This window comes from Equus caballus, chromosome 18, assembly GCF_041296265.1.
Source record: "Equus caballus isolate H_3958 breed thoroughbred chromosome 18, TB-T2T, whole genome shotgun sequence".
Classification (NCBI taxonomy): Eukaryota; Metazoa; Chordata; class Mammalia; order Perissodactyla; family Equidae; genus Equus; species Equus caballus.
Window position 1 is genome coordinate 2934490 of NC_091701.1, and position 24438 is coordinate 2958927.

The 24438-nt window shown below is 58.5% G+C and overlaps 1 protein-coding gene and 1 long non-coding RNA gene across 3 annotated transcripts in view; one reads left to right on the forward strand and one right to left on the reverse strand.

The window, feature by feature from the left end:
• Positions 1-1342: 1342 nt before the first annotated feature.
• LOC138918736 (uncharacterized) lies at positions 1343-13029 on the reverse strand. 2 transcript variants are annotated; one of them, XR_011428442.1, is made up of 2 exons: positions 12820-13029; positions 1343-6829 (listed from the first exon to the last, which is right to left on the reverse strand). It is a non-coding gene; the product is annotated as an uncharacterized lncRNA (long non-coding RNA). The 2 variants fall into 2 exon arrangements; XR_011428443.1 differs by lacking the exon at positions 12820-13029 and adding an exon at positions 7330-8676.
• HS6ST1 (heparan sulfate 6-O-sulfotransferase 1) overlaps positions 11916-24438 on the forward strand; it is a 46477-nt gene continuing 33954 nt past the window's right edge. Inside the window, exon 1 of the mRNA XM_023622627.2 lies at positions 11916-12577. Coding sequence (XP_023478395.1) covers positions 12051-12577 — 527 coding nt within the window. The 5' untranslated portion in view covers positions 11916-12050. The remainder of the gene's footprint in view (positions 12578-24438) is intronic.

A 24438-nucleotide genomic window follows, 5' to 3' on the forward strand; every position in this document is an offset into this window, starting at 1 on the left:
GGCTCACAGACAGGGGCCGACTTGCTCTGCAATTGGGCTTCTCAGCCTTCTAATCCACTCTACCAGCCCAGATGCTGTTTCCTTTTTACCCCATTTATTTGTTTTCTATTTTCTATGTATCTGTATTTGTTGTTCTATTTCACGTTTGTATTTGTGTGGCTGTTTTCTTCCCCCTCTCATTTATAGCAGCTGTCTCCCTCTCCCTACTCCACCAGGGATAAAAGCAGTTGTCAGCCTCTTCCACTTTCTGGAATTTGGTACATTTAAGTTTCTTTATAACTTTAGTTCTCAGGTAGCTTTCTTAAAACAATAGTTTTTGTAGCTTAGCAGCTTGTTCTCACAGTTAGGATGAATTACTCAATAAATGTTACTGAGAAAATTGACTTACAATTTGAAAAAAGTTAGCTCTATTCATATATTATAGCAAAATAAATTCCAGGTGGATTTAAATTTTAAATATTAAAAGAGATACAATAAAGGTACTAAAAGAATTTATAAGGTGACTTTCATATGATCTAGAGGTGTAGAGAGACAGTCTAAACACAACATCAAGATAAGAAAACAAAGTAAAATAGATGGATTTGACTAAACAGAAAATTAGAACTTATGTATGGAAAAAATAAATGAAAATCTGTGAGAAATTATTTCTAAAATCTATGGTACACAGGGGGTTAATACTGTTGACACAAATAATCCATAATCAATTTATAAATCACAATTGGGGTGAGTTTGTTATATGAGCCAGGTTGAGGCCTAGAGCCGGGAGAAACTACCTTCACCAAGGAAGGAAGCTCTCCAAAGAAGGGTATACAGAGTGTTATATACTGTCTTGGCACAAAGAACATACATCACATATGACAGGAATCTCTCTTTTACTGCTGTCAAAAGATGCTAGCACAGCAGGTCAGTGGTCACAAGATCAGCACCGCAGGTCGGTGGTCAGCAGGTCAGTGGTCATGAGATGAGATAAAGCAGGTCAGTCATTAATCCTTAGTTTTGGGGAAGAGATGCTTATCCTTAAAGAAATGCCGATATGGGAGGAGGCAACATCCCTATCTTTGAGGGCATCACTCTTGGCTCTGGGACATTGTAGATGTTTAAAGCAGGTGTGCAATGCACGCTCAACAGGCCACATCAGGCCTTTCCAGAAAAACAAGTTCAGGCCAATTGGTTTTAAACCAAATGGCTTCCTCACATACTCCAGTACATCCTATTGCTTTTCATTTATTTGTCAATCACATTAATATTTAAAGAACTATTAAAAATAAAGAGATAGACACCTCAATAGAAAAATAAATTAAGCAACTGAATGAGTAATTTGCAAAATAAGAAAAACAAATGGTCAAAAAGAGAAAAAAGTTCATTTTAATTAGTGACTGAATAAATGCAAATTGGAACAATAGTGAGATACCATTTTTCACATGTCAACCTCCTACAGCTTAAAAATAACAATAGTCGTCCAAGCAATGGCTGCCTGTTCAGCATCCTCCACACGCAGGATCAATGGGAGCTGTATGCAACCCTGGGAGTTGGAATCCAGAGGTGAATTGACAGTCTCTGCCCTTAGGCCCTAAGGACCTAGTGTGCGCGAGACAAGGTGACAAGTGTTAGGGAGAAATATAAGGGAAAGTAAGGTGGCTAGGAAGTAACAGGGAAGAGGGGATGGCTCTGTTCCCTAAGATGAACAGGCAAGGCAATTCTAATCAAACAGTATCTGAACAGAGACCTGAAGAAAGTGAGAGCTGTTCGGATGTCTGGGGGAAAACGTTTCAGGTGGAGGAATCAGCAAGTCAAAGGCCCTCGAGGGGAGAGCACGCTGCGCACACTCAGGACAACAGTGGGGAAGCCACCCCATCTGGACAGAGGGGAGCATGCAATGATAGGGTAAGAGGCCCGGTATTCCTGGAGACTAGCATTCTCACACACTGCTTGCAGAAGTATTCACTGGTGAACCTTCTGGAAGGACGACTTGACAATGTTTATCAAAAGCCTTAAACCACACATATCCTCTCACTCCAAAATTCAAAATTTCTGAATTTATCCTGAGGCAATAACCAGATGAGCGCACAAAGATATACATACAAAAATGTTCATCACAGCATTATTTACAACTTGAAAAAGGTAACCTAAATTTTCAACATTTGTGATTATTGAAATTGTGATATATTCATACAATGGAATTCTACACAGTCATTAAGAATAATGATATATTTGTCCATTTCTTGACAAGGAAAGATGGTCACAACAGGTTTTAAAATGAAAAAGTAGGTCATAGAATGGTATGTATTCTACAATTACATTTTAGCTAAAATGCTTGCTCACATGCACTTGCACACATAGAACCACGTCTGGAAAGACCAATACCGGGATGTTAATGGTAGAGTCATCTGGGCAGTGGGATTGCAGTAATTTTTATCTTTTTAATGAATAATGTGTTTCATTTTTTTTGCAATCACCATGTATTACTTATGTAATAAATAATGCTGTTGAAATCAAATGGCACACCAATGATAAAGGGAAATTTTTTTTAAAAACAGTAAGAACAGTCTTAGGGAAACGCAAAGGAAAAGAAGGCAGGGCTCTCTGTCTGCTGTTACGAACTTTTTTCTGTCTTTCATTTTCACAAGCTTAATTACAATGTCTTGACATGAATTTCTTTGGGCTTATCCTGTTGGTGGCTCACTCAGCTTCTTGAATCTGTAGGTTTATGTATTTTGCCAAATCTGAGATATTTTCAGTCATTATTTCTCCAAGTCCTCTTTCAGTCGCACTCTCCTCCTCCAGCTGGATTCCGATGACACATAACACAATTGATGGATCTCCTGTTGTCCCATGGGCCCCTTGTTTCTAATCTATTTTCTCCCTGATGCTCAGATTGGGTGGACTCTATGGTTCTGTCCTCAAGTTCACTGATTTTCTATCCTCTGTCGTCTCCACTCTATTACCGAGCCCAACCACTGGGCTTTTTTAAAAAACTTCTGTTATTGTATTTTTCAGGTATAGTTTTTATAACTTGTTTCTTTGCTGAGATTTTCTATTTTTTAATTTGTTTCAAGAGAATTTGTAATTGCTTGTTGAAGCATTTTCATGATGGTTACTTTAAAACCCTTGCCAGATAATCCCGACATCTAATTCATCTCTGGGTTGGCATTAATCGATTTTCTTTTCATATTCAGGTTGTGATTTTCCTGGTTCACCGTAAGATGGGCAATTTTTTGTTGGACTTCTGACATATTTGCTACTATGTCTGGAGACTGTGCGCGCGGCCATACGTTTTATTTTAGCAGCCAGTCACCAGTTGAGGGTTAGCACACAGGTTCTGGCCTGCTTTGCAGTGTGTTTCCGAGGAGAATCTCATTGTCAGGGCCTCACAGCATATCTTGGTCCATCTCTTGTGGCTGGGGCTCCCACTGGCCCCTGCTGATGCCTGCGGGGCAGATGGGATTCCCCAGGCCCAGCCTCCTGGTGCCTCTAGGTAGGTGGAGGGATTCGCCAACCCCCAGGGGAGGAGGCAGGCCCAGCAGGGAAGGAGAACACTGCCCCCCGGCCACTTACTGCCGTCAGACCTCGCACCAACCCTGCTGCTGCTGCTGCTCCGCTCACCTGTTTTCAGCAGCACTGCCGGTCCACGGGGTGGGGGGGTGGGGCATGGGGTGGGAATGAGCCCGCCTGGGGCTCCTCAAGCAGCTCCTTGGGGCTCGGGAAGTGCCAGGCCTGGGTCCCTCCTTCTGTCAGGTGGGGTCTGCAAGCAGCCCTGCCACTGTGCTGTTCCTCCAGTCCCAGGGTCTCACGCCAGCATGCCGTCCTCTTCCACCTTCCAGAGTCCTCTGTGGGCCGTCTCCTGTGCCATCTCCAGGGTCCGTAGCTGTGCTCAGCAGGGAGGAGCAGGGAGGGCAGGTCTGTGCCACCTCGTCCAGCCCAGCAGTTGAAACACTGCTTTTTATTTCTCTGTCTGCTCCAATCTGCTCGGACAGACCCGTCCAAGGGTTACCACAGACAAAACCCGAGAGTCGCATCCAGTCATTCCAGTCTGACCCAATAATTAAGGCTTTATTTCATTTCTCAGCTTCCGTCTATGAAAAGTTTAAATTCACACAGAGATAGAGAGGGTGGCAGAATGAACCCGCAGCCGCTCCTCCCCGCATCAGCAGTTAGCAGCCCTCGCCCCACTGGAGCATTTTAAAGCACATTCCGTAAGTGCTTCAGATTGTGTCCAACCAGGAGGGATCTTCAAACCCTCTCTTTGGACAGCCCGGTCCCTACTTGTACAGATCAAGTAAATGTTTGGCCTTTCAGGATTCTGAATTCTTTAGGAGTCCAGAGGCCCCAAGAGCAGGAGGGCAGGTGAGAGCCGTGAGAGATGGGCTGGCTGCCGGGCGTGAGCTGGCCGCTGCCCAGTATTGCCGGCTGGCAGAGGCCTTGCTGCAGCCCCCAGACCTGGCTGGCAAGGGTTTAGCCTGGTGCGGGGGCGGGGGGCCAGCACACAGGGAGCCACCCTGCCCCAGGATCGGTTGAGTTCTGCGTCCCTACTTGGGGCACAGCGAGCCTCTGGGCCCCATCTTAGCCAGCAAGAAAGCAAAGCCTGCCTGGGAGAACACACAGCCCGTCCACGCTCCTGACCGTGTGGCCTACCATGTCTGTCCTGCTGGGGCCTCCCTCTGTGGGCAGAGGCTGCCCTGCAGAGCAGACTCCACCCAGAAGCTCCAAGGGGGTTGGGCCACCACTGACAGTGCTGTGTTCAAGAACTTCTATCTTCAAATGTTAAGAGAGAAAAGATCTAGAAAATCTTTGACTCTCAACAAAGCCTGCCTTTCAAGCCTACTGGCCAGGTGCAAACTCAGAAGGCCTGATTTGGAATTCTGAAGCTGAAGGTTCGCTCATGCAAGCCCAAACCACGGGGGCGAATGGACGCCTCCAGCAGGAGAGGGAGTGGCCAGGCTGGGAGATGCAAATGAGACGGTGTACTAACATATTTCAAAAAACATTACTCCCACAAAAAAGTGAAGAAGGTTGTGTGAGGGAAATAGGGAGCTTAGAGGCACAAGCAGGAGGGTCCCAGGGTGGGAACACAGAAGCCCCAAACCCTGCCAGGCCAGGGAGAGTCGGGCCAAGCCAGGGATAGCGGAGGCCTGGACTCTGCCCCAGAACTGGGTTCTCAGGTTCCCCAAGAGCTGGGCTGTTGGGAAGAGGGAGGGTGGAGAGGACCCTCAGTCAAGGCTCTCGCCAGGCAGGGGACAGTGTAACCTTGGCCAAGTCACTTACATTTGCTCAGCCTCAATCTCCCCACCTGTGATGGGGGAATGATGCCCAATGGGCAGCTGAGAGAGCTGAATAATATAATGCCCAGAGGAGCCCAGCACAGGGCTTGACGTTAACACAGTGCTTCCTGCGGATCAGCAGTATCTTTAGCCCTTTACACGCGCCGGCTCACTTACTCCTTACGCTCACCTGATGAAGCAGTCCTACTATGATCCTCATCTTACGGATGAGGAAACCGAGGCTCAGAGAGGTTAACTTACCGCTAACTCACACAGCTGGTTAGACAGAGCTGGGATGGGAACACAGCACCCTCCCTCCCAACAGCCCCAGGAGTTGCTGTTTCGTGAGGCCGAGGCCCAGACTCTCCTCTTTGGTCCCCAGCCCAGGTGAGCTTCAAGGGACCAGCGTGAGGAGGGAAGGAGCACCCCAAGCTCCAGCGACCCAAAAGCCAAAGTCAGGCAGCAAACACCCACACGGAGGCCCTGGCTGCCCGTGGTGAGCGGGGCACTGAAGGCAGCTCAGAGCAGCCCCTTCCCCTACCCTCTCCCCCTGGAGGCAGAGGCCTCCTCCCCCAGCGCCTCGCCCCCAGCTGGCCCCCAGGCCTTGGCAGTGACGTGGCCTCCCTGATCTCGACTTCCTCATCGGTCAGGAGGGGCTGCAAGCAGAACTGCCCATGGAGCCAATTAAAGCACCTGAGAAGCCCTTCACCAGCACCAGCCAGGAGGCTGGTTCTTGTCACAGATGAGCATGGGGCTCTGCCTGAGCTGGGCTCACCATCCCACTGCCCAAGGGGAGCCCCCTTGCCAGAAGCCATGCGGACAGGGCCACAGCAGGGCCTTATAACCAGCCCAGGCCGTCAGGCCAGTGGACACCCTGGTGTACCCCACACTGCAGTGTGATGTGCCCCATAGCTGTGGGATTGAAGCAGCTGTGCTGCCGTGGGCAGCCTCCCTGCATGCCACCACCCTTCTGTGGAGCCCAGAGAGCTCCCCCACCCCAACCCGCTGCTCAGAACCCCAAGCTGTCCGGGCCTGCGTCTAGTCACCACAGAGGGTCCTCTTTAAAGGCGGGAGGTTAGAAGAGATGGGACAGAAAGGAACAGCAAGAACATTCCCATCTGGAGCAAAGAGAAATGTGGTCACTGTAGAGCTGGGAGAAAGCGCCGTGGCCATCCTGTGGTGGCCAGCCAGGTCCGCAGGCACTGGGGGACGGGGACAGGGACGGGGTGGGGGGCGGAGGGCGCCTTCTAGGCCCTGGTCTCCAGGACGGACAGCCCCTCCCCACAGTGCCGCTGGGGCAGGCAGGTCACACAGGCAGAAGCACTGGGGCCGCTGGCGCCGGGACCCCCTCTGAAACCAGGCCTTCTCCAAAGCCGCCAGTCCCAGCTCCGTGCACCTGCCGGGGCCCGGACCCCCCTGAAGGTCCTGTGGCCCTACCCAGGAAGGGCACTTCTGTCAGAAAACCAACCGACGGGTGCGCCGACTTTCACCTATCAGGAGGGCGAATCTCAGTAACAGTCAGGAGGCATGAGTCAGAGTGGGGGTGCCGGGCGGCTGTCTTCCAGGAAGGGCTGCAGTGGAGAAAAGGGGGGAAGGCACCGGAGTGAGTTCTAGAGAGAAAGGCGTGGACGGGGCAGGACACCCGGGAGTGGGACCAGCTGGGGACAGGAAACAGAGGAAGAGGCATGAGGTGGTCACAAACCCCAACAAGGAGCTGAGGCTGCTGACCGCGCCCCCACCCCCTCCCCCCAGCTTGGAAAGGCATCAGGGCCCTGGACGGGCCCTCCTTCATCCCACAGCCTGGGGCTTCAGGGAGCCAGGGCGGGGCAGCGGCAGCAAGTGCCCAAGGCCCTGGCGGCTTACGTCAGTCTGTTCCACCCAACCCCCAAAAGGGTCCTATTCCCCCCAGGGAACATTCCCACCAGTGCCTCTTCCTGAAGCGCCCCCACGGCACTCCCTGGCAGCTCCCCCCACCCCAGTGGGTTGGGGCCCTTTCTTGGCAGATAAAACAATGACATAGATCTGGGGTGAGGTCCCACCGGGAGCTGGACACAGCACAGACACTTCTCACCTCACCCTGCCTGTGACGCAGGCTCAGCGCCACGGAATTTCTGAAGGCGCGTCCCCGAGAAGTTCCGCGATGACGAGGAGGGCACTGCCCTCAGGACAACACTGTGCCCCTCCATGCAGCCCCAAGCTGGCAGAACCCGCGCCTGCCCGTTCCGGCCCTGCCCTGTCAACAACCTGGTCAGCAGGGACGCCCCCGGGGAAGAGGCTGGCCTTCACTGCTCTCTGCGTCCAGGTGGGGAGGGGGACCCAGGACACGGCCTCCACCACAGCAGGAGGGGTCCCCGCCACCCACCATCAGCCCCCTTTACACAGGAGGCACGCGGGCTAGAGAGGGCCAGGCCGAGCTCCGAGGGGTGAGTGGTCACCCAGGCCAGGCCGGCCACACCAGTTTCCCCATGGGCCACAACTGGGTCCCACACCTCAGCTCTTGGGGGGTGGGAGATCAGAGCCACGCTGTTTCCACCTGAACTGCTCAGGTTCACTCATCTGTTGAGACTCCCACCTTCTTCCCAAAAGGATGCAAGCAGGCCTTACAACCCAGCCGGAGAGGACAGGAAGAGCGAAGAGGAGGACAGCAATGGGGCCAGAGTGCTCAGCAAGGCGCCCGCAGGGCCCTGCTCAGGGTGCTCCGCAGTCAGGACAGGCAGAGGGAACGAGGGACGGCCGGCCCCTCCACATTCAGGAGGTAGGGCAGCAGGCGTCCCAGTGGCCCTGGTGGCCTCTTCACGCCTGAGTCCTTCGACCCACGGACGGCTGCTCTGGGGAGACCTTGGGCAGGCCTCTGTGCGGGGCCGGAGCAGAAGAACGGGGCCCCCCGCAGAGCCTGCAGTGCCAGCGGCTGCTGCGGGGAGCGGCCAGGCCGGGGCGCAGCTCTGCGGTGGGAGGGAGCGGGTGGGAGGGCTCCCTGGAGGAGGAGGCCTCAGACAGGAGGGCGGGGCCCCCCTCGGACCCCGGGGCTGGGGGGGAGGAGGGCAAATGCACGAGGCGGCAAGCGCGCAGAGCCCAGGGGAGATGTGCTCCTCCGGGCCCGGCCCCGCGGGGTCAGGGCAGCCGCTCGTCCCCAGGCGGCCCCGCGGGCGTCTAACCGCAGGCGACGCCGATCCGCCATCCGGAGTCCCCTTTAAAAGTTTGTCCTTAAACAAACCGCTCTCCGCCCGCCGTAGGAAGCGGGGCCGTCCCCGACGAAGCGCTGAGGACAGCGGGCCCCGCGCCCCCGACCCCTTCGGAAACAACAATGGGCGGCCGGCGACAGAGAACCGGGGACCGAGCGTGGAAACCCCCCGCCCGGCAGTGTCGGCGGCGGCGCGGGCCCGCTGCTGCCCCCGCGCGCCCCTCCGCGGCACTGCGCGCCCGGCCGAGGGCGCCGCGGTTGATCTCCTGGTTCTCAGACCCTGAGGACGCACGGCGGCGAGGGCGGGAAAGCTTGAGTTGGGGTTCTGAGACTATTTTCGGTTCAAAGGAAATTACATGTCATTCCTAAAGCCGAAATCTTATCGTGGCTTGCACTTTCCCGAAGCAGAAGCACAATGACTTGTTTTTATGTGATCATCTCATTCTACCACTAGCTATGTTCTTTTCTTTTTCTTCCACATGGAGTCAGAGATCATAGCTAAAGAAATTATGAAGTGGATATTCAGGGGACAAAGACAGTCACGGAGCAAAGAGCTGCGATTGCTTTTTCCTGGACTCTGAAATCACTCAGGGCTAGGCCCTGTCTTCAGCAAACAATTGGCCCTCCTTATATTCACATACAAACTTAGGGCTGTGGGGAGCCTTGGCTCCTGGGCAGATCCAGTAGGGAGAGGAAGGAAGCACAGAGCAAAGAGCACCTACTGAGTGCCAGGTGCTTGGCTGTGCTCTGCCCTCACTTGAAATCCACACCTGCCCTATACTGTGCATGTTTCCGCCAATTTTTTGCGGGAGGACACTGAAGGCCCCACACAGGGAGCAGCTTGAGGAAAGCTGCCCAGCCAGCAAGGGGTGGTCTGCATTCCACCCTGCTCCCAAATGTACACTGCCTCAGTGAAGCAGCTTGACTCAGGATTCGTGCTTCATCTGACTCGACTTTGAGATACAAGAAGCTCACCTAAAGCCATGGGGTCTCACAGTGCATGCGCCACACTTCAAGGGGAAAACTGAATAAAGGCCTGTAGCCAACCAAGAAGATTTTCTTCCTTCTGAGAGAATTCTGGAAAGAAAGGGCTTCCTGGCTAACTAGGGGTTCCCTAGCAGCCGTTCTGGCAGGTACGAAGCTGGATTAAGCCGCTTCCCTGGGAAAGCCGTTTATCCCCCGGTCAGGCCGCTCTGGCTCCCCTCAAAGCCCATGGAAGGGGCAGCCACCGAGTGGGGTCCCTGTGCTAGGCCCTGCTTCCTTGTCTGGGCCTCAGTTTCCCCACTGGGAAAGTGAGATTGTCACAAGACAGAGCCACAGGCCGAGCAGAGATGGTTCTGGCTCAAGCTGGCCCTTGAACAGCCTGGACCCACGTTCCTACCTGGCAGCAGGGATCTTCATCCAGGCCTTCTCACTGCCCCCGACCCCAGCCTTGGCCGCTGGCCTGGGGGAGCTGAGGGGAGTGCAAGCGTGGGTGAGGGCCGGCTCTGGAGCCAGCCAGCCCAGGATCAGAAGCCCAGCTCTGCTGACCCATGAGTGAGAGGAGCTGGGCCAGCCCTGGAGGGCCCCGTGGGCTCCAGCTGGGCCCAGACACCCAGGGCCGAGGCAGGGTGCCCACTGGGGAGGCTCCTGCTCAGGCTTCATCCACTCTGCTCTCGGGGCAGGAAAAGGAAGCACCAGAGGGAGGGGACCAGCGGCCAGCCACACGACCTTGGCCAGGGTCTTCGCCGTCTGAGGCTCAGTTCTCTCTTCCATACAATAGTTATCACAGTCTACCCCAAAAGCCTGCTGATGGGAGTGGAAATGGTGCAGCCACGATGGCTGGCACCCGGCAGTTCTGGGTAAAAATGTGCCTTAATTATGATTTACCACTCCGTAGAGGATTGTCATCTGGGTAAAGACACTTAAGGGGTTGACCCAGGGCAGCTCTGCCCACCAGGTCTGGGCTGCTGCCTCAAGGCCCATGAAGGATGACAATCCCGAACTCAGCCGGAAAAGGGGTTGAGCGACTGCAGGCAGAGGCGGGCAGCTCCAGGCACAGGGCGTGCCAGCCTAGTCCTGGCAGAGTGAGTCATCACTGGGAAGTCCGGCCTCCCCAGGCCAGGGACGCCTTAAGGCAGCTACAGGCGGAGCTTTGGGGCCCTAGGGCACACGCCTGGCCTGCTCTGGGTCGCCCCCTCCTGCGCTCAGGGCCCTGTGCTCCCCTGTCCACAGTGGGTGTGCCTCAGCCCCTTTTGGAAATGGCATGCTCCCCTCTTGGCTGGGTTTTGCGGTGTTAGAGGTCGTCTTTCCAGTTCTCCAGGTTTGCTTCCAGGAGGGCTTTCTGGTGTGATTTTATGTATTTTTAACAATTATAATTGACACGATAAACCCTCACAAACCCTCCCCTACCCCATACTTTCAGGACCCCCAACAGAAGGAAACCAGGGAGCCCCTGGCAGGGGGTGACGGGGGCGTTTGAACCCAGGCTGTCAGCCGGCCTGCCTCCCAGAGGCCACTCCAGCCTGCGTCAAAATACTAAGATCCCCTCGCGCCTCTGGCCCCTCACGTCAGGGCAGGGTGGGGTCAGGGCAGGGTGGCGTGGGTACGGGCCGCCGGACCTTCTGACCCAGCCACCAAAGCCAGAAGTGGGAATTTCTTTGTGGACTCTCACAATTTCAAATACTATTGGCTCCAGTTTCATAACTTTTTCATTGGGGTTATAATAAACACAGACAAAAACCGCACATTGGCTGAAATGCCTTTCAAAGAAGGAGGGACCCCATACAGCCAGGCCGAAGGCCTCTGCGGAAACTTCCGCTTCTCCCCACTACGGGCTCGGCGTAGCTGCGCGCCCCCGACTCCCCCTCCCTGGCCGGCCGCGACTGCTCCCGCCCCCACCGCCCCCAGGGCCCTGCAAGTCCAGCCGGGCCCCCTCGCGTTTGGAACTTCCGAGCGCCCAGTGTGCAAGGTCAACGCCTTTCGGGGTTATTGCACCCGCAGCCGGGACGTGGGGGAGGGGACCCGGGCCCCCAGAGGCGCCAGCCGCCGCTCGCCCTCCTCCAGCCCAGAGGGCCCGCCCGCGCCGGCTCAGCGTCTCCGCAGGCCTCCCCACGCCTCTGCGGACGGGAATCCGCGCGCGGCCCGCCTCGGAGAGGCCTCGCCACGGCCCGAGACCCGGCCCCGGCGCCCAGCACCGGCCTGGGGCCCCGGGCTCTGGGGAGGAGCCGAGGGCCGGCGCGGGCGGCGACGGCAAGAGGCGCCGCGGGGGCGGGCCGGGGGCGGGCCGGGGCGGGGCGGCGGCGACTGCGGAGACGCGGCGGCGCGCGGGGCGGCGCAGAGCGTTCTCGGCGCGGAGCGGAGCGCGGTGGCCGGCGCGGGGCCGCAGGGGGCGCGGGCCGGGGCCGGGGCCGAGCCGGAGCCGGGGCCGAGCCCGGGGCGGCCGGGGAGCCGGGGCCGGGCGGAGAGCAGCCATGGCGCCGCGCAGGGCCGGGGCGCGCGCCGCTGCGGGCGGCCAGGGCGCCGAGTAGTCGGGCCGGGCCGGAGCGCGGGCGGCGGTGGCGGCGGAGGCAGCTGCGCCCGCGCCCCCCGCCTCCCAGGCCCCGCGCCCGGGCTGCCGGCGATGGTGACACATGCGGCGGCGGCGCGCCGGCGGCAGGACCATGGTTGAGCGCGCCAGCAAGTTCGTGCTGGTGGTGGCGGGCTCGGCGTGCTTCATGCTCATCCTGTACCAGTACGCGGGCCCGGGGCTGAGCCTGGGCGCGCCCGGCGGCCGCGCGCCGCCCGACGACCTGGACCTCTTCCCCACGCCCGACCCGCACTACGAGAAGAAGTACTACTTCCCGGTGCGCGAGCTGGAGCGCTCGCTGCGCTTCGACATGAAGGGCGACGACGTGATCGTCTTCCTGCACATCCAGAAGACGGGCGGCACCACCTTCGGCCGCCACCTCGTGCAGAACGTGCGCCTCGAGGTGCCCTGTGACTGCCGGCCCGGCCAGAAGAAGTGCACCTGCTACCGACCCAACCGCCGCGAGACCTGGCTCTTCTCCCGCTTCTCCACGGGCTGGAGCTGCGGGCTGCACGCCGACTGGACCGAGCTCACCAACTGCGTGCCCGGCGTGCTGGACCGCCGCGACCCCGCCGCGCTGCGCACGCCCAGGTGAGCGCCCGTCGCGTGGCCGCGCTGTCGGGCCGAGGTGGTGGGTCCCAGCTCGCGGCTGCTCCCCCGGGCCCGGCCTGCCCTCCCTGCCCTCTTCTCCTGCCCTCTTGGGCGTCCCCCCCCCCCACCACCTCCCCGCGCCGCAGAGCCTCTGGACCCACTCCTGACCTGCTGGGCGCCCGAGGCCCCCAGTTCATCTCCTTGGGCCCGCTGTCACCCCTGCCCTCTAACGTCGCTCTCACCTCCTCCGTGCCTCTGCTGTCCCCACCGCCCGCCAGGCTCCGTAGTGCCTGGGCTGCCCCCGGTCACCGCCCACTGTCCTCGGACCTGCACCTGCCGGTATGGGTCCGGGCTGGCCTTCGGTGGTCTGGCGGGAAAGCGGGGTCCCGTGCGTGTGTAGGCCACCTGGAGCGTTCGCCTCCCTGCGCGGCTCCCTTACCCAGAGCGGAAGTGAGGGGAGGGCTGGGCCTCGCCCCCTCACCTGGGGCCCCCGCGGGGAGGAGCTGCCGGCGCAGGGGCTGGCTCTGCCCGCCGTGTGCGCAGGTAGAACAAAGGCCGGAGTGTGACCTGGGGCAGGGGGAGGCAGAGCTGCCTGCCGTCGTAGTTGGGCCAGAACCAGGTGCAAGCCTGCTGTGAGAGAGGGACGAAAGCCGGCCAGCAGCAGCTGGTCGGGGGCACCTGTGCAGCCAGACACCTTCCCTGGGGCTCCCTTGTCTGTGCAGGTGGGGCACAGGACTGTCTCGTGTGTGAGGCAGCTCTCTTGGGAATCACTTTGTAGCCAGAACCGGAGCAGTGCTGGGTTTCGGGTGGTTAAAAGTTGGGGTTCTTTTCCTCTTGGCGGCGGTGGTGCTCTATGGGCCCTCTCCCGAGGCTGGCTGGGCTGCGGAGGGCCGGAAGGGACGTCTTCTGTGTGCCTCTGCTTTATCTTCTGTATTGGCCTTAGCACTGCATCTGCAGACAGGCTGGGATTGGGGGAGCTGGTGTGACCCACATCCTGGTTCTCCTCACCGCCACTGTTTGGGGTCAGGAACGTGCAGGGTCTCTGTGCGTTTGTTTGGGGGATACAGCTCAGGTGTCTGGCCAGTTCATAGCTGAACGTGGTCCGCGGCGTTGCTGTGCCGGCTGAGCCCTTTCCTGTGGTCTTTCCCAGACTGTCAGGAAATTGAGGCCCCACAGCTGGGGGTGGGGGGGGGCATCCCACTATTCCTTGTTTCCCAGCCTGCACCCTGCCCCCACCCCAGCAGCTCCCAGCCTGAGGGTGATGTTCCGGGTCCCCCTTAAGGCCACAGTGGTTACAGGTCTGCCTGTCCAGCACCCTTGAAGTATTGCTTCCTGCCCAGGACTGGGTCTGCTCCCACAAGCCCTTTTCTGGTTTAACGCCATCTCTGTTGTCTAGCCACTCTGAGCTAGAATGTGCTGGACCTGGGGCCTTGCAGCCGCCACGCACTCTCCTGCCCACCAGAGCTGTAGGTCTTTGGAACTGGGCACTGACCAACCCCAGTAGGCAAAGTGGGTGCCTCCCTGCCTGCAGGGATGGGTGGGGGGGCACCATCCTGTCTGTCAGAGGGAATTGGTGCAGGAGACCCAGTAGGGGAGAGTGTGCACAACCTGCTCTGGGGGCTGCCAGCAGGCCCAGAGCCTTTGAAGCAGGCTGCCTAGCAGAGGTGGCCTTGGCCCCACTTTTCAGCCATGCCACTCTTACTGCACCCCTGCCTCCTGGGGCTGGTTTTGTCTTTGGGTCACTAGGGGTGAAAGGCCTCTGGCCACCATTCTCTGGAATTTGTCCACCTGAGTAGGAGGCCCAGCTGCCCTCACAGCCAGGAGAGGGAGGACCAGGTGGGGCAGATGGGGCCCCCACCCAGAGTGGGTGTCTGTAGCAGGAACAGAACACGCCATGCCTGGCCAGCCAGATGCCTCTCGCCCCAGGCCTGGAAGTTGCTGAGCTCAACAGCGTGAGGCCAGGTGGAGGAGGGGTTTCCAGGGTCCTCAAGAGACCCTCCCTCTGCTGGCCAATCTGGGAGTGGGGCTGTGCACCAGGCAGGTGACAGAGCTCTGCCCTCTCTGTCACCTGCTCCCACTCTCTTCACTTCTGTTCCAGGCACTCAGCGGGTGGTTTTTGAATGAGCTTCCTCAAGAGGCCAGGGAACCTTGGCTTCGTGCATTTATAAGCCTGTCTGCACTGAGTTTACTTGCTGAATGCTCCCCTAGTCTGGGGCTGGGGCTGGGCCTGGGTGCTGTGGAGGTCCCATCTGCCCAGGGACCCAGCACCTCTCCAAGGCAACAGTGGTAGTGCCGGCATCTGTCTGCTGGATGCCTGGGGTTGCCTGGTGCCTGGTTACAAGAGTCTCAGATGTCACCCTCGCCGTCCTTCCAGCAGGCCCAGGTCCTACCCTCCCCCAACCGTGTGGGTGATAGAGTGACCGCCTGGCTGGTGAACTGAGAAGCAGGTGAACCCGGCTGCGCTAGCTGCCCTGACGGGGCCCTCTGCAGACTGGAGCTGGGGCGAGGACCCTTTCTTCCTCCTCCCTGTGTTCCCGGAGCCAAGCACGCTACGGGGGCTTCAACAACGCCTCCCTGCCGTGGGGGCACTTCTGGAGCCTCTCCACCCAGCTCTCCCAGCTCGGCCGTATTGGGGGGCCTAGGAGTGGGGGGCCTTGTGGTGCGGGAGGTGAGGGTTTTCATGGGGTCTGCGTCTCCGCGCCTCACGTGTCAGCCTAGGTCGTTCTCCGCTGGCCATGCCTTGAGGTGACAGGTGGAGATGGACGGGTGTTCAGCGCCTTCCCGGATCGTGGTTTGGAACTCCTTGCAGCTGTTAGTGCTTCCTGACTTGGAAGTATTGGTAGGTTCCTCTTTTCTTCTGTGTCCGCTGAGGGGGCTGCCACACCTGCTGGCATCAGCTTGTAAGGCCCTCCCCAAGAAGGACTGGCCTTGGAGAGGTGGGGCTGCCCGCGGATGGCCAACTGTTGCAAAGACCCCTCTGGTTAGTGTCTCAGCACCTTGTGCTCCCTGTTGCTGCAGAGTCAGAGGGGTGCTCCCAGAGCCACAGGGTCTCACCCTCATCTTCCTGTCTCCCTGCGGGGGACAGAGAGGAGCAAGGTTAGGGTCTTGCCTAGATTGCCCTGGAATGTCCCTGAAATCGTGTAGCTTTCATTTGGAGCCGCCAAGGGCATTTGGGACCTGAGTGTGGCTTCCAGGCCACCTTTGTTGGAGTCCTGGTCTCAACCCGTGTCTTCTCTGCAGCAGGGCCCCCAGCATCTGTGATGGTGCCCTGTAGAGACTGTGCTTCTTGCAAGAGGCACAGAGCCAAGGAACCCTGGCGTGGATGGCATGTGTCCTCTCAGTCCTACGGCTTTGTCTCCGGTCTCGCACCCTCTCCACCATCCCGAAGTCCTCTCTGGTTCCAGAAATCTGTTGGTGCTCTTGGCTGAGCCTGTGCTGTCCCCTGCCCAGCATGCCTGCTTCTCCTCCCACTGCTTTGCCAGCTCCTCCTCTCCTTTCAGCCTTAGCTCTGCTGCCCCTTCCTCCAGGAAGCCTTCCCTGGCAGCGTCCTGTTGCCTTAGGTGCCCTTGACTGCTCTCCATCTGCCATCCTGGCATGTCCACAGCGTGTTGGCACTGGCTGGATGCTGAGCGCCTGCTGCCCACATGTTGGCACCAACCAGAACATTTTCCTGGTCCCACAGCCTCTCCAGGAGCTGCTCTCAGCCCCTTCTCCCAACATGTCTCTGGCGAGTCCAGGTCAGGGAGCCAGCCTTGAGTGCAGTGCCAGTCCCAGAGAAGCTTGGGGACTCCGACCAGGTTGGGGCTGACTTAAATTGGAGCGTTTCTGTGGTGCTTGACAAGTTCCAAGTTGCCTTCGTGATCACTTTGTTCTGTACGCTCGAGGGACAAAACCCGCATTAGACCGCAGAGAAGCAGATGTTACAGAGCCCGCGCCTGGGACCCGGGAGCAGGCCCGGCCACCAGAGGGCCTGGTTGAGGTGCCACCATGGCCTGTTTGTCCTGGGGAGGCCTTGGGCTGTGATGAAGGGAATCTGAGGTCAAGCTGTTTAGAATTAGATTTTCAGTAAAAACAAAAACAAAACGTCTTGTTTTTAAGCAAATGCATAAAAAGGCAAGCTTTCAAATGGCATACTGACCATCACTTTTTTATCTGTGCGTGTGAGGAAGACTAATTGAGCTAACATCTGTGCTAATCTTCCCCTTTTTGCTTGAGGAAGATTGTCGCTGAGCCAACATCTGTGCCGATCTTCCTCTTTTTGCTTGAGGAAGATTGTCACTGAGCCAACATCTGTGCCAGTCTTCCTCTGTTTTATGTGGGATGCTGCCACAGCGTGACTTGACAAGCAGTGCCAGGTCCATGCCCAGGATCCAAGCCTGTGAACCCCGGGCTGCTGAATCAGAGCACATGAGCTTAACAGCCACGCCTCCAGGCGGCTTTGCCGAGCGTTGTTGAAGTGGTGCCTGGCTTGTGGGATCCTCGTGCTCTGTAACTTGTGTTGTCTTTACAGCACCACAGAGCTTCCTGTCCTTCCAGGCACTTCACCGGTCAAACCTGGGGCCTCGCACAGGGCGCTGGACCACTGGACCGTGCCGGCCAGCTCTGCTCTAGGGTCTTGTCTGCTCCTGGGTCAGAGAGCCTTTCCCAGTGGGTATAGCTCGCAGCCCTGGGACCCAGGGGCCAGTGCAGCCCATCATCTCTGGGTGGGAGGTTTGAGAGAGCTGGGTGCTGCCCTTGGGGAGTGGCAGATGGTGCGTGAGGTCCTAGCTTTGTCGTCCTTACAGGATCCTGAGTCTTTCTTTCACATCTCTCCCCCCCACCCAGTTTATTTGTTATTGTTGTAAAGTAATGATCAGGGTAGATAATTGGGAGGAAAGTGCAGATGAGAAAAGCAAAGTCACTGTATTCTCCATGCATACTTTTTTTTTTTACTATAAAATTGAAACCATAATATAAGTTCTTCGTAAATGCTGTACACGTCATTAAAAATTCAGTCCTTGAGTGGCCGCGGATGCCGCCCCCTTTGGGAGCGCTGTGCTGGCTCTCTGAGCACGCAGGTCCCCGTTTCTGGCTCTGAGTGGTGCCGCAGTGGACCCCTGGGGTGGAAGGATCTGCGTAGCCTGACTTCTTCGGCGGTTCCTGGGAGCGGGATTCTGAGCTGGGCGCCCTGAGTGTCTCATTGATCTCCATGTCAGCGCTGAACTGCGCCTGAAGGGCTGCGCCTGGGGCGTCCGCTTGTCCGTCCCAGCAGCGCCCTCCTTGCTAGTGCATGTTGGGGTGGGTTTTAAAAGAGTTTACTTTCTTAAATCAGCAGAACATGTCTATCTGTGGTTTTTATCGGAAAGTCCCGCCTAATGAGTGCACTCTTGGAGGTGGCCTGTCACTGTAGAGGGGTTTGGGAGGGGCTGTGCCCGGTCCCCCCAAATGCCTGCCCATCTGGTCACGGGAGTCTGTTTCACCCCCACCCAGGGAGCAGCTCTCTGCCATCTGGGGTCTGAAGGAGACAGGTGACCGGCCATGGGGGCCTGAGGTCCAGAGAGGGGAGGGTGCAGACGGGAGGCTGGCTTTTGTCTCCTGAGTGCTCTCTGGGTACTTGGAGTGGGTCCTCTAGTTTGGCACCACCACCTCCGCAAGGCAGGTGTGTGACAATTGTCCCCATTTTCTGCACAAGGAAGTCAAGACCCAGAGATGTTGGGGAACTCTTTACAGAGTCCCTCAGCCTGGAGAGCCGGGAGCTGGCATTCAAGTCTGTCAGTCCTGAGGCCTGCGTGCCCCGCCTGCGGCCCACCCCCCAGCTGAGGAGGCTGTCCATGGGCGAGAGCAGCAGCCAGCCGCTGGGTCGGACCTGCCAGGCTCAGAGCGTGCGGGCTCTCGAGACCCTGGGCAGACGCAGGCAGTGTCATGCATGGACCTGTGTCGTCGGGTTTGCTGGGAACATCTGGCAGCCTTCACTGAAGCGGCAAGACGAGAGCCAGGCCACATCCTCCTGACTCTGGCAAGGTAGCACCCAGGCTTTGCTTGTGGCGGCACTCGGGGGCTTCTAGCACTGTGTGGTCGGTGCCCCCCACCGCCTCTCCTCTCCCGTGGGGTCGGGTGGCTCTCAGGTGGTCCTGAGGGCCTGCAGCCGCCAGCCCCCTCCCCAGCCCTGTCGGAAGGGTTGTGTAGTTTAGGCAGGAGGTGCTTCAGCTGGTCTGCGGAGCAGAAGCAGTCAGGGAGGGGCTCGGGCCCTCCACAAGATGGGTTTTGAGCACTTTCCTCAGGGATCGTCTCTGGCCACGTGGATGCTTCCTGGTGGCAGCCCTGCGCCCCTTTTCCTTGAGGCTGGTACCTCACCTCGCTTGCCAGCACTCACAGGTGAAGAGATGTGTTTGCAGGTTTTCGTGTCTCAAGACTCTGTTCTTGCTTCTTCCAGAACTCAGTTGGCTCTTTCTCTTCCTATTAAATTTTTGCTGTCTGTTTGAGGTTTTATTTTTGAAGGGGGGCCTATAATGCAGGAAAAAAGTCCTGAATTTCCAGGGCCCCATGGGGTGAGATGCTGCCCCAGCCACAAAAATAGGCAGGCGTGTGAGTGCTGACAGCAGGAGGTACGAGCTGTAGCACCTGAGGGGCTGGGAGAAGCTGCCTCCACACAGGGTTTTGCAGGATGAATAGGAGTATAGACAGGAAGTGGCGCTTTGGCACCGCAGTTGTCTGAGACCACAGTCAGTCACAGGGACAGATGAAAGCAAAAGAGGGCAGTGGGACGGGGGACAGTGTGAGCAGAAGAGGGCTCTCCCAGAAGGGCAGACAGAGGCCCGGGCCTTGGTGTCCAGTCTGCCCCTGGATGCAGGCCCGTCACTTTCTGCTGTGGGATTTGTGGCCCCATCTCCGTGTTCCTCCCTGGGTGAAATGCCCCATTCCTGGTGTGGCTTTTCCCAAGTCCCCAGCCACACGACCTGTTATTTTGGAAAAGCATGATATGCACATACCCACGCAGCAGAGAGAGTTCAAATGCTGATCCCAGGCTGCCCGACCTGGGTGGACACTGTTAGAGGACGTCAGAGTCAGCCGGGCGGGCATAGGAGGCTGTCCAGCCACTGGAGACTACACAGATCCTACTCCAGCCTCGGCGTGGGCCTGGGGCCTGTTTTCCTTGAGCGGGGAGCAGAAACCAGCCAGGGCATCCTTCTCTCCCACTGCCCCTGGCTGCGCTGGCCGGGCTCCTGGCCAGCCCTGTGGTGCTGGGAGCATAGCCGAGGACCCGTGGCCATCCCCACAGCCCTGCCTGCCTGCACCCTCTCGACGCTCCTTCCAGGGTGGCAGGGCTGTTGGAGGCCCCACCCCACCCTGGCTGTTGGTCAGTTCCTTCGCTCAGCCGAGACCCTGGTACTGCGGCCTCAGCTCACCCAGGGCTGCCTGTAGAGACGGACACACCCGAGTCCCACAGGAGCACAGGAGCTCGTGGGCCCCTGGTGTGGATGGGGTTCTGAGACTCCAGGGGAGGCCTGAGCCGTGTGGGAACTTGGTCCCTGGGTTCCTTTCTGGAGGCAGGCAGCAGCTCTGGGCCTCAGCAGGACCTGGAGCAGAGAGAGGAGCCCCCTGGGCAGCCCCTCTCACCTTGTGTCTGGAGCCGATGGGTCTCAGGCATGGGGGAACAGCTCTCTGAGCCTCGGTGTCCCTGTCTCTAAAATGGGGATCTGGAGTTTGTCATTTGATTCTGTAGGGGGACTAGGGACTGTTACCCGTGATCTCCTGTGACACTGTGGTCCCTCCAGCCCCAGATTGTGTCCACGTCCTGCAGAGCTGTGGCTGCTCATAACCTCTAAGAATTTAGCAATCCCAGGGTGGAGCACAGGCCTCGCCGCCCCAGAGTGGGGTCCAGTTCCTGATCTGTAAGGCGGGCTGCGGTGGTGGGGATGAGCCTGGTGCACGGGCTCCCCAGCAGCCGCGCATCTGGCGCATGGCATGTCTGTGAGAACCCGGCGTGAGCAGTGCAGCCGCCTTGGTGTGTTTCCATGGGACGTGTTTACATGGGGAACATCAAAAGGCCCAACGGAGGGAATCAGAGCAAATCAGCCATTGTCTGGGAAGACAGTAACTAGAGAGATGAAAGCTCTGGAGTTAATTGCTCACAAAGCTGTAGGGTCAGGGGGTCAGTGTCCGTGGGGGATCCACTCCCGTTGGTCCCAGGAGGAGCTGGGGACCCCAGTGTCTCTGGAGCCCGCCCATCGCCACAGGTCCATCGGCGGAAGTCGCGCTTGCCCTGGTGCCCTAGGATGGACGTCTGAACAGCTCTGCTTCTGAGTCAGACCAGTCCAGGTTCCAGCTCTGGCCCTGCTCCACACCGAGGCGTGCTCACAGCTCTCTGAGCCTCGTTTTCCTTACCTGCCTGGTGGAGCGATGGGAGGACTCGGCGAGAACATGCCAGTAGTGAGCTCCAGAAGCTTCCCTCTGTGCTCCACGGCAAGTGAGGACAGAGGCTATCCACAGGCAGCCCGGCGGCGAGGATGCCAGCCTGGGTGAAAACAGCACCAAGCTGATGGGAGAGCAGGAGCAGCGGGCAGCCGTGGCCCACCTTGGAGCCGGGGGCCCTGGGACATATGAGGGAGCAGCAGCAAGCAAAGGTGGGGACAGGGAAGGGCCCTTCTGAGCTAGCCAGGAGTTCAACTCCTGTCCCCACTCTGAATTGTTCAGCTCGAGGACCAGCAGGACGCTTCCTGTAAGCAGCTCAAATCTCCAGACATCACTGGCCTTCCGACGTAGTGACCTGGGACAGGCCATGCTTTGGCCTTGGGAGCTCCTATTCTCCCTAGGCTGTGGCGTTGAGGACTCCTGTGTTCCCTGCTGTCCATGCCGACTTGACAAAAGGGCTTTGCTGTGTTTGCTCCCTGCATCTCGGAAGGTCCCCACCCTGCTGGTCAGCTGCAGGTGCAAGGGGCGCTGTGATCATGGCCTGTGGGGCCAGACAGTTGGTCTAGTGTCTGTGGCCTGTGTCAGCAGCTTGCTCACCTGTCCCTCTGAGAACCCTCGAGACCCAGCCACTAGGAACTCGATGTTGGGGGGAGGAAGGGGTGAAGATGTCAGGTGACTGGCCGTGCACAGAGAGGCCTGCCTGGACAAAGTCCTATGCTTTGTCCTGGGAGCAGAAGGGAGGGTGTTTCACAGACCAGCTGAGTCCTGAGTCCTTGCTCTTCTGTCCCCCCAGCCCACAGAAACCCAGGCATGTGGTGCTCCTTACCCTCCCTGGACCCCCGTCTGCCCTGGGCCCAGGCTGTAGTCACCCACTGAGGGGCGTGACAGGGCAGGCTCCTCTTTTCACTGGTGCCTCCCGTGACCTATGTCACCAATACCTCTGCCCCCACTGCAGGCTCAGAGCTTTGCACGGGGGTACACACGAAGCCCTGTGGCCTCCCCTCTGCCCCCCCAGCCCATCACCACGCTCAGCGTTTCTTGTTTCTCCTGCACCCTTTTCTGTGCTTCCACTGCAGACACGGGCAGCCCTTGATCAGTGCATAGCACTGTTTGGATGGTACGTCCTTTCTGGGACCTGCGTCCAGCAACACTGGACCTTCTGCAGCATGCTTTCTTCGCTCAGCCTTGTCGTTGAGGTTTGTCCATGTTGGTCCATGACGTGCGTGTCTAATTCATGGCCTGCTGGATTTAACATCGTTTGTGTAGACACATCTCTTTTATGCATTTTGTTCTGGGAGCAGAAGGGAGGAGTGTGTCCCAGACAAGGTGCCAGTGACCCAGCTTGCCCACCATCCTCATGTGTCCCTGGGAGTGGGTGGGAGAGAGGATGGTCCTTACTCAGCTGTACAGGACGTGGCCAGCGCTCTCAAGACTGGCTCCTCCACCCCCCACACAGTGCCTGAGGTTCCCCATCATCTGGCCTGTCAGGCGTCATTTTCTCTAGGCCTATAGCTGTGAGATGACCGCTGTGGTCTTGGCGCCTTTCCCCCTGATGGGGGAGACAGGCGTCCTTCTGGGTACTGGCCACTGAGGGTTCCTGTTCATGTCTTTGGGATGTTTTCCCCTGTGAGGTCCTCGTTATGTATCCTGGGACGAAGTTCTGTGGCTAACATGCTTGCCAGGCGTCTCCTCCCGACTGTCCTTCCACTTTCTGACACCTGCACTGGTAGGGGACAGTGGGCCAGGCTCGCCCCGTCCTCAGCCGACAGCACCGAGTGCACACGCAGGGAGTGGAGGGGAGTCTGCCTCTGACCCCTTCGGGACCCCCTTGTGGTGGGGGCTCAGCCAGAGGCCTGGAAGGCTGAATGGGTGGCAGATGACTGGCTGACTGGTCGCCCTCCCTGCAGCAGGAACACCTCCCGGGCCTTTCTCAGAAGTGTCAGCAGCGCCTAGGGTGGCAGCTGCACTAGCTGGGCCCAGAAGGCCAGACAAGTAGCTGGTCCTTCTGCCCAGCGTCTCACACCCATCATTTGCTGGGGTCCCCGTGAGATTGGGTTAGAAGAAAGGATTCTGCAGCCAGAGCCCGGAGCCCATTGCTCTGAGGTCACAGGACTCTCCTTTGCTCCAGAGGGGAATCTGGGCAGGGCTTTCTCAGAAGAAGGCCTGCCTGGGTCACCCCTCAGCCTGGCTAAAGAGCCAGACGCTGCTCCCTGGGCCTCCAGCTGGTGCCCAGCCCCCTGTCTGCTGCAGCCACACCCAAGGGCTGCCCTCATGGCCCTCCTCTGTGGGCGGAGCTTCCTGCACTCTCCAGGAGAGGAGCACGGGGCAGGGTGCCTGTCCCCCCCTCAGCCATGGGGTGCGCCCCCAGCCCTGTGTCTGCAGCATTGGCTTCTAGACCACCCCCTCCCCACTGGCCTAGGAGGAGTGGCCCAGAAATGACTGTCCTTCTGAGAACGGGACAGCTCTTGCTGCCGCAGCGTTCACAGGGCCCAGAAACAAACATGGGCACACATCTGCCACCCGTGGGAGGCGAGGAAGCCTCTCCCCACTGGGTCCTGAGCTTTAAAGGCTCACGTGTGCATATGCACCTCCCTGGAGCATTGATGTCCTCAGGAAACAAGGGCCTGCAGACATCGAGGTTTTGCGTTGCATCACCGCGGCGGGAGGCGGGACAGGCGTGCCGTCTGGGAGCAGTGGCCGGGTCTGGGGTGCGGCATGGCACTTTCTCTGGAATCCAAGCGCACATTCCCTGTCGGGGGAGCCTTTGCAACAGAAGGAGGTAGTCCTCCAGCTAGACCCCAGCTGACGGGGGAGGGCTTGGCGAAGGTGCTGTCAGAGAGGTGGCACTGCTCCCATGTACCCCCCGTATAGATGGGTGTGCGCTGTGCTGGGGGCTGGGCAAGTGGGGGTCCTGGCCTGGAGGGTGCTGTCTGGAGCAGAGTGGCCATGACCCACCGCCGCCTCACTGCTAGGCCATCCTTGCTCACACCCCACTGTAGGGGGCCCCACTTTGTAGTTGAGGAAATTGAGGCTCAGGGAGTCTGAATAACTTGTCACCAAGGTCCCACGGGGCAGAGCTGTGGCTCCAGGGTTTCCTGCTCTCACCCCTCCCCAGTGACAAGGAGCCAGCGGGTCCCCATCTAGGAGAGGAGAGCCAGGCGTAGAGTCAAGCCCGCCACACTGGCCACCTGTGGCCGAGGGTGACAGCCGCTTCAAAGATGGGCTTCCCAGCAGCCCACGTTGGTCCAGGGGTCCTGCGGGAAGCCCCTGAGTGACTGCCTGCCCACCCTCCTAGGAACCTACTGAAGGCATGGCTGCCAGTCGAAGACAGGGTGTCATTAGGTCTGCTGTGTCACTCCCCAAGGCCTGAGGGCAGGTGGAGCAGGAGGACAGCCCAGATGGCCTCCCAAGGGAGTTGGAGGTGTCTGATGCCGCTGTAGGGAGAGGCTCTGCCTGGGCAGGCCCAATGC